Source organism: Arachis stenosperma, chromosome 5 (assembly GCF_014773155.1).
Source record: "Arachis stenosperma cultivar V10309 chromosome 5, arast.V10309.gnm1.PFL2, whole genome shotgun sequence".
NCBI lineage: Eukaryota > Viridiplantae > Streptophyta > Magnoliopsida > Fabales > Fabaceae > Arachis > Arachis stenosperma.
Genome location: NC_080381.1, coordinates 115,177,058 through 115,185,923, shown reverse-complemented (window position 1 = coordinate 115,185,923; position 8,866 = coordinate 115,177,058). Strand labels below are relative to the sequence as shown.

Here is an 8,866-nt window from a genome sequence, read left to right as displayed (position 1 = left end):
GGTTCTGTAGTCTGTACTATCTCCATTGACGAAGAAGCTCGAAAAACCAAAATGGAGGAGCAGAGGAGGGTTGCGCAAGTGGAAGCGGCGAAGCAGAGGTGCAGCTCCGTCATCGTCGCCATTCAGCAGCTGCCACGTGGCTCCACCAACATCACCGATTCATGCAGGCGAACACTCCTCAAATCCGCACGTGCCGAGCTCTCTTTCCTCTCTCGTCCCTCTTCCTCTTCCACACCCCTCAGGTAATATTTGATTCATTCATGGTTTGATTTTCATTGGTCAATATTCACATGGATCCTCAACGTTATGTTCATACTACAATTAATTAGGAAAAAAAAAATGTTTTTTCTTCTTTTCAGTACATAACAGTTTACTTTGTGTGGATGTGGGAACATAGGGTGAAGAATTATCGAGGTTTTGATAACTTAAGTGTTTGGATCATGTTTTCATTTTTTTGGTATAAGTGGTCTTGATGAGAGTAAGTAACTGTTGTATGCTTGATTGCTTCATAATTTTCTGAGTGTTTGTATGTGACAACAGTGTCAACATTGGGCACCTTGAGGCAGTTGTATATATTCTTCAGCAGCCTTTTATAACCGGAGTTTCTCGAGTTTGCAAATCGATCCCACTCGTACCTTCAGCTAGAAGTAATGAGCATTGTTGTTCCTCTCTGAAAGACATTCATGTTGATATAGTGTGTACCCTCAATAGGAAGCCAGTTTGGATTATAGTATCTGATAGAAATCCAAAGTACATTTCTTGGAACAAATGTCATAGAAGTAAAGGCTTAAAATTACGCGTTGAACAAGTCCTTGCTGCTGCCCGGTCGACCTTATCTTTAAGACCTTCTTCGGTTATTCTTTTCTTTGCCAATGGGCTTGATAACCATGTTCGCCAGAAACTTCGGGATAATTTTGCGGCATCTGAAGTTGGCTTGGAGTTTTCGGTTTTCAGTTCTGTTGCATTGGAAGAAACGGAAGGTGACTGGATAAATGTTATTGCAAGATCATATAAAGATGCATGTGTCCTTGAAATCGACCCTGCTGTTGACAAAGAAGTTGGTTCAAATACAAGTTGTAATGGCCATGGTTCTAGTGCTGACTCTTCTCAACTTGAGCTTTCAGTAGCAAAAGCTGAAACTCAGGTGCATCTTTTAGAAGAGAATGCCAAAAAACTAGGACTTTCAGTACAGGAAGCTGAAATTCGATCGGAACCTTCAAAAGAGAATGCTGATACAAACTTAGGGGATACATTCTGTTCAATTGTTATGGGAATGAAACAAAACTCCCTTAACAACAGAAATTCTGAATCGACTGAACCTGAAAACCTTTCATGTGAAGGTAATCTAGTAAATTTTGATACAACAGCTCTAATAGCTTTTGTATCGGGGATTAGTAATGGTGGTACAAAGAAGCTGTTGGCCACTCCAGAATCTGAACTGAGGCAGCGGTTCAAGGGAAACTATGACTTTGTGCTTGGCCAAGTGAGTTATTGAGATTTCTGCTACATGCTTCTTGTTATCTAATTATTGTTGACAGTATATGTATATAAGTAATTGGGGCAATGGGATTTTCATGTTCTTACTTTTTGCATGCTTGTGTCTATGCTCATTTTGATCCTTGCAGTTGACTCCACTTATTTGTAAGATGGCTTTATTGTTTTTCTTATAGAATGTGAACTTGATGAAATATGTGATGAGCAACCTTTATTTTGTTATGAAACAGAATCATTTAACTTCCAAGAATTTTGTATTCTGAAGGCTTCAATGGTCTAGTTTTGAAGTTACAGTAATATTTTGATTTTGATTTTAGCATTGGAGTGTTACTTGTTCCTTGATATTATTTTCATGTTGACATTTTGTTTGCATTATCTAAATCCCAGGTAACTGTGTCCTACTTTTAAGATCCTATCCCTATTTATTTTTGGGGGAGTTTAGATGTACCCCTGAATTAACTTATTTGCCAGTTGTGTTATTTTCAATATTGCTGCCTTGAAATCTTGTAAGGCCTTTGTTAATTCCTCTTTGGCTTAACTAAATATATCATCCCGTGCTTTTATATATTTCATTAAATTCATTGTATTGGCTAACTTTTTATTCATTTTTTTCTTCCAATGGGTAGTTCTCTAAAGAAAGGTTATACAGTGGAATAGTTCATGGTGTTAAAAAACGTGCATTTTATATAGCTTCAGAAATTATTCTGGCTTTTATTGGCATCAAGTGAATTGGCTAAATCATTGCCCAATTTTGTTGCCAGGTAATGTCCGAACTTGAAAGTCCAATCCATGTACAATTCGGTAAAATCTTATATGGGAAGACAGGAATAATTTGTGAGAGTGTTAATACGGAATTTAAGGAGTTGGTATTGATGTGTGGAGGGCCCAATGAGAAACTCAGAGCTGAGAAGCTAATAAATTGCCTCAGGTCAGTTTAATGAGCTATAATATCTTCATCTCACCCAGTTTACCTATATATGGAAAAGAAAAAAATTGCAATGGAAAATTATTGTTTTTAGTATGTATCAGTTTTCTAACCATGGATACATCATCTGTTTTACGAAATTATTAGGCATGTTTGAACATACTTATGCAGTTGCACTTTTAAGGGACTTTTTTCCTAACCTTTTATTTGTTGTGAAGTTCACCCTTGAAAGTTTCTTTATTGATTATCTTTTTATTTTATTTTTTAAATTGATAATCCTTAAAATAATATTTGCAATAACAAACTGGAGGATCACCACAGGGTTGTTCCTGATACACCTTCAGAACGCATGATGAGCCTCCCAACCACAAGGAAGCTGGCATTGAAAAACAAAATTGTCTTTGGCACTGGTGATCATTGGCATGCTCCCACTTTAACTGCAAATATGGCATTTGTGAGAGCAGTTTCACAAACAGGGATGTCACTTTATACTATTGAGCACAGACCAAGGGCCTTAACTGGTGACTAGTTTCATGAATTCTTGACAAGTCTTGAGGCATTCATTCTCACATAGAAAACCAGGTAACAGTGTTATCTTGTCAATGACACATAAAATGGGCAAGAGGAAAGAAACTTATGAAATTATCCTTTTTCTAAATCTATTCCATTCCATTATCAAATTGTTCTTTTGAAACCAATTTCTGGTGAAGGGTACTTTTCAATTTCAATTGGTTCAATGTAGAATGATGAGACTTCGGTAATTGGCATCTGCTTGCAAGATGTTTATAACAAATACATAAGCATTGAGATAATAAAAACTTAGGCTTAGCTGAAGTGTCCCGTAGATCCTTGAGCTCAAGTAACTATAACTACACTTTAATTTGATTTTTAGCTTACCGCTATCTATACATAGTTTTACACTTTCCTTAAATGAGTATTACACAGAAAGAATAGCTTATCTGTAAATGTAAAAATAAATAATAATTAAAAACACAACCAATTTTTTAAAGAACTGTTAATATAGCTACTTATTTTTATCATTATTAGTTTGGTAATAATAAAGCTATTTATTGTTCAGAGAAGTCTAAATCTTGGAAACAACATGAAATTTTGCAACTATAGGATAATATTCAGAGCATAATGCCAACTGAAAAGGAATTTTTCATTACCACTGATAAAAATTCAACCAATGCTTTCTTTCCTCAGTTCCAACCTCTCAAGCCTGATGTCTATTGGGGGGACTTCAATGGAATGTCTCCCGTTTGCTGTTGTAACCAGCAGTGGGATCTTCAAGGTGCTTGCGGACTGTACTTGTCCAGTGAAGGGCACATTAACCACTGTATTGTTCTGATGATCTTGGAAAAAGTGTGGCATAGACCTTTCACATAGTCCAGTGTTTTTGTATCAATCTTGGTCCTTTCTCACTGTAAATATTTGTATCTGGGTTGTATGCTTTGGACTTCACAACAAACTCTGCGTTGTCATGTGAAAAGTTAGTCTAAGATTACTTATCCTGTGCTGTCAGTTCAGAAGTTGGGAAGATTTGACTGAAGATTAGGTAATGGATTCAACAAAGGGAAAGTGCACTTGCAAAAGCAACCTCTTTAAGTGTATTGGCATAGATTTTTAGTAATGGAGGATGATATGAACTCATACCGTGCCCCTTGGGAACTACCAGGGGAGATGTTGGTGGTCATGGAATCAAGGTGCTTCCACCTCTACACTGGGGATCCTATCTTTGATTATCTATCATAAATATCAAAAAGGGTGTTTTTGTAGTTTCATCTTTTTGTGATTACATTATTACAACCTTTAGCTCAGTTCAGTTGAACAATGGATGAAAATAATGTAATGTTGTTGCTCTATGTTGAGCTTCCTTGTCTGACTCTGACTTATGAAAATACCGTTAGTGTTCTTTTTAAAGGAAACAACCTATATACTTTTTGGTTGAAATACATATAGTTATAGTTCAGTCTCCCTAATTTTTATTGTGCAATGAGTTGCTGCCATTTTACATCCTTTTGGTGCTAATGCTAAGTACCAAGTTATGCTATGCTAAAAGATTGACATGTAACTTTTTATAACCGCCAGATAAAGTTTCTATATTCCTTGGAGGAAAGATAAAATATTTCATATTCCAAAGGGTATTCTAGAAATTATCTTTTTAAAGAATTGCAATTCAATTTGAAAAAAAAATTAAAGAGAATAGCTCTTATATAGTTATATTAGTTCCTTCTACAATGATTTGGATTTTGGACTGTTTTCCTTGAAAGAAAATACTAATAGAAATCCAGAGGAATTATCTTGGCATGTGAATAACACAACGCAGACACTTTCCTTCCTTCATGAGATCAAAAGCATTGTTAATGTCATCAAATGGCAAATTGTGTGTTATGTAGTCATCAATTTGAATTTCCTGCATATTAAACATCATATTAGTACATATTTCTTGCTGAAATATCAAATTTAAAGTAGGTTGGAGTTTGGAACTTAAAAGTTATGAGAGTGAGGCCTTGAAGTGAAGACTTGCATGTTCCACATGAAAATAAACATAGACAAAGCAATGATCAAACAAAATAATCAGGGTACTCTTGCTATTACCTTGTTCACATACTTCTCTACTAATAAAGGAAGATCAGATTTAGGTTTCCATCCTCCAAATAGAGATCCCTTGAGTGTTCTTCCCATTAAGAATAGTCCATAGTGAGCTGACATCTCAGGCTTCACCTTTGGCACACCAAGTGTTACTGTCAAACCCCATCCCTAGGAGAAAAAAGGGGGAAAAATGCAGAATGAAATTCAAGTCTATTAAATAAAAGCCTTTAAATTTCACAAGGAGAGTTTTGGCTACAATGAGTATTACATCACAACAGGACTGCAATGCAGTGGTTATATCATGTCAGTGTCGCCTACACATTCGAAAGAAAAATCTGCTCCGCCATCAGTAATGCGCTTAATAACCTGAAAATTTTCAACATATAAACGATTGTTACAAATAAACTTGTTTCACAGACATGTAAGTCTTAACCTAGCAGCAGCTATTTGATATGATATATGACCATATATATATATATATATGAAAGGTTAAATTGGATATTTTCTGATGAGATAAACAACAACCTGAGCAATAGGTTCTTGGTAGGAACTCGGGTCAACAACTTCTGTAAATCCAAAAGCTTTTGCTGCGGCAACAACAAACAAACACAATAACAAATAATGAACCAAGGATTGTGCTAGGTGAAAAAACAATATTCAGATCAATTTCAGGACTGATTTTGGCACCTTTTTCACACTTCTGTGGATTGTTATCCACGCCAATTATTCGAGATGCTCCCCTTAGTTTTGCACCTTGTGCAACCTAATTAAAGGAGAATTCATAAATTATCTTGTAGTTTGGAAATGATAATTAGTAATCAATTGAGAACTGAAAAGTTAAGACAGACAGAGTTGTTCCCTGCACTTACAGAAAGGCCAACAGTTCCGAGACCAAATATCACCACAATTGATCCTTTTGTCACATTAGCAACATTCCATGCTGCGCCTAGACCTTCCATGAGTGACATAATCAATCAGAAACCAAGAATTTATCAATGGAATTAAAAGTTATGAATTTATGATACTCTACTCTGAGAGATTGCATTATTGGTTATTATGGCCCTGACTAGTAGAACAAAGAGAAGGAAAATAAGTTCAACATTTCTGTTATGGCCTACCAATTCATCCAATGCCACTTAAGCTAAAAATTTCTTCAATGCTATTAAACCTGCAACTCTATCAGTTTCAATCTCTCAACTCTACTAGCTTTCGCATCTGACTTTAAATATTCGCAGTATATGCAAGTTGCTTGCATATATCATTCAGGAATTACTTTTGCTCTTTTTATGATTGAATAATGCCTCAACATTACCAAAAATCTTGTTCTAAGTGTTGGATCATTAATGAGTTCCAATTAGCTCAACTTTTAAGAAATAGGAAAAATTTTATCTATACTAGCCATTACCCCTTTCTTTCCTATAACAAAAGATTCAATTGAAACATTTACCTGCAGCAACTCCACAGCTCAGAAGGCACACTTTCTCAAGAGGTACATGTGGGCTAACTTTCACTGCACATCCGGAATGGACTACCGTATACTCGCTGAAACTTGAAACAGCACAATAATGATATACAGGCTTCCCTTTGACAGAGAAGCGGGTCTTCTGATCACTATGCATCAAACCTTTTCTCTCCAATCCCAAAACTTGACAAATGTTGCTTTTCCCGGACGTGCACGGCCTGCACGCCTTGCATTCTCCGATGAAGACTGTTAGCACATGGTCCCCCTCCTTGAATTCAGTCACACCCTCCCCCACACTTTCAACAATCCTGCAAAGCAAAACTATTAGAAATTCAATATCTACCTAGCAAGCAACACCTTTTGCACTAACTTATTAGTTCCTAAAGTTATATCCATAATGTTAGATATCTACCATCATAAAAAAGGAAAGATTTTTATGATATCCAAAGAAAAATAACCAAACCCAAGAATCAATTTTTGACTTCAATGCATCAATCCGTAAAGGGTAGTTAGTTATAGATTACCCTGATGCTTCATGACCAAATATGCGAGGAAATATAGCCTGCAAAAACAAGAATCTTGCATTAATGTTGAACCAAATGTAGAAGCTTTTCTTAGATTCATGAAAAAAGTGAATGTTACATACATGAGATTCCCAGGCTGCAAGGTCGCTGCGACAGAGAGAGGTGGAGACAACTTTAATACGAATCTCCATTGAATTTGGAGGGCTGACTTGAACTTCCTCCATCACCAATGGCTCTCCTGCTCCCCATGCCACTGCAGCTGTTCCACAATATAGTATCCAACACAAACATTATCATATCAACACTTAATTATATTCATGTTAATATGGAAAAAAAAAAAAGAAAAAAAAGAATGGTAGATGAATTTTACCTTTGCAGGTTATCACTTGAGGGTTTGGTGATGATGATGACATGTTGCAGATTGAAGAAAAAGAAGATGAAGAAGGAGGAGAAGAAGAAGAAGAAGTAAGCTCTGGTCAGATCAAAAGAGAAGGTCGGTAAGCTCTGGACATATTATTATTTTATTATTATTATTATTAGGATTTAATTTAGACCCAATTTAATACTATAAAATTTTTGCACGTAAGCTTTTATATAACTGAAATGATAATAGAAGAATGTTTAGTTTTATAATTAGTTCTAAAATAATTTATATAACTTTTAAAATAAAAATTATATCATAATAAATTCTATAATTTAATACAATGATATAGTAAATAAAAATTAATTTTGACAATATATATGGTTAAGTAAATTTTTTTATAAAATATTAAAAAGAAAATCAATTTTTTTCTATTTGATTTTATCAAATGAGTTAAATTTAAATAAAAAATTAACATATAAATACAAAAATAATATATTAACGGATAAAGTACTAAATTGGTCCTTATTGGGCGTAATTCTGTTTTAGTGCTTAAGGTCTAAAGTGTCCTATTTGAATCCAAAAAAGTTTCATTTAGCATCAATTTAGTCCCACAGTGAGTTCAAAATTAAATAATTAATGGAATGTCCTATGTCACAATAGTACAAGAACAAAATCGATAATTTGGAAAACAAGTACAAGCTCCAAAGGCACAAAATCAACCTAAATTGATGCTAAATGAAACATTTTTGGATACACTTTAAACCTTAAGGATCAAAACAGAATTACGCCCAAACATAGGGACCAATTTAATACTTTACCCTGTACTAACACTTAAACAAAGTTTGACTAATATAAATTCTATTTTACTAAAAATATTTTTTATCATCGAATAAAATTCTACAATCATTTATATAAGTTAAAGAAAATAAAATTATAAAAAATAAAAATAAATTCAAGTATTTTTGTCACAATTCTTCTTAACATGGTTAAATATCAATTTACTTTTCAACTTATAATTTTATTTTAAAATTCAAAAATCTATTAAAAATAATATATAGGTTATTGAACCTGTATAAAATATATGAAAAAATATTTTAATAATCAGAATTATTGACAAAGAAATAATAGGATTATTTTTTCTTACAAAATAATGTAATAATAATATCAAATTCATTAATTAAAAGATAATATTAATAGAGGTTATTGATTTAATTTATTATTAATATTAACTAGAAGATAATGTTAGTGGAGGTTATTAAATGAAGAGAGATAAATAAAAAGTTAAATTAAAAAAATTTATAAAAATTATATTTTAAAGAAAAAACTTATGTGGTAATATAATAATAGATGAGATGTCAATTTTTATATAGATAAAATAAAACAGATGGATAGATAAATGTCCTAATGGCATTAGTTAAGGGATGATGAAGTTGGAAATTTTTGTTTTTTCTAATACATTTAATTTATAAAGAAGTACCAAAAAATCTTTACTAAAATAGTCG

General features: G+C 33.5%; 2 protein-coding genes across 2 annotated transcripts; one reads left to right on the top strand and one right to left on the bottom strand.

Annotated features, from left to right (window-relative positions):
* On the top strand, positions 1-4,493 carry LOC130981933 (uncharacterized). The gene is made up of 5 exons (XM_057905701.1): positions 1-242; positions 541-1,483; positions 2,256-2,422; positions 2,741-3,001; positions 3,626-4,493. Exons 1-4 carry the CDS (start codon positions 52-54, stop codon positions 2,946-2,948), a joined length of 1,509 nt encoding a protein of 502 aa, XP_057761684.1. The 5' UTR covers positions 1-51; the 3' UTR covers positions 2,949-3,001; positions 3,626-4,493.
* A 109-nt stretch (positions 4,494-4,602) lies between these two features.
* On the bottom strand, positions 4,603-7,548 carry LOC130981934 (alcohol dehydrogenase-like 6). The gene is given in 11 exon segments (XM_057905702.1): positions 4,603-4,835; positions 5,021-5,182; positions 5,283-5,312; positions 5,315-5,380; positions 5,540-5,601; positions 5,702-5,777; positions 5,884-5,966; positions 6,462-6,784; positions 7,001-7,038; positions 7,123-7,259; positions 7,371-7,548. Coding segments are annotated over 11 exon segments (1,137 nt in total). The 5' UTR covers positions 7,414-7,548; the 3' UTR covers positions 4,603-4,718.
* Between the last annotated feature and the right edge of the window lie 1,318 nt (positions 7,549-8,866).

Bases quoted from the DNA above. Each gene is read 5' to 3' on its own strand.
- LOC130981933 (XM_057905701.1), top strand. From the start codon at position 52: ATGGAGGAGCAGAGGAGGGTTGCGCAAGTGGAAGCGGCGAAGCAGAGG. The intron at 1,484-2,255 runs GTGAGTTATTGA...TTTTGTTGCCAG, and splicing joins ATGACTTTGTGCTTGGCCAA to GTAATGTCCGAACTTGAAAG. The intron at 2,423-2,740 runs GTCAGTTTAATG...GGATCACCACAG, and splicing joins AAGCTAATAAATTGCCTCAG to GGTTGTTCCTGATACACCTT.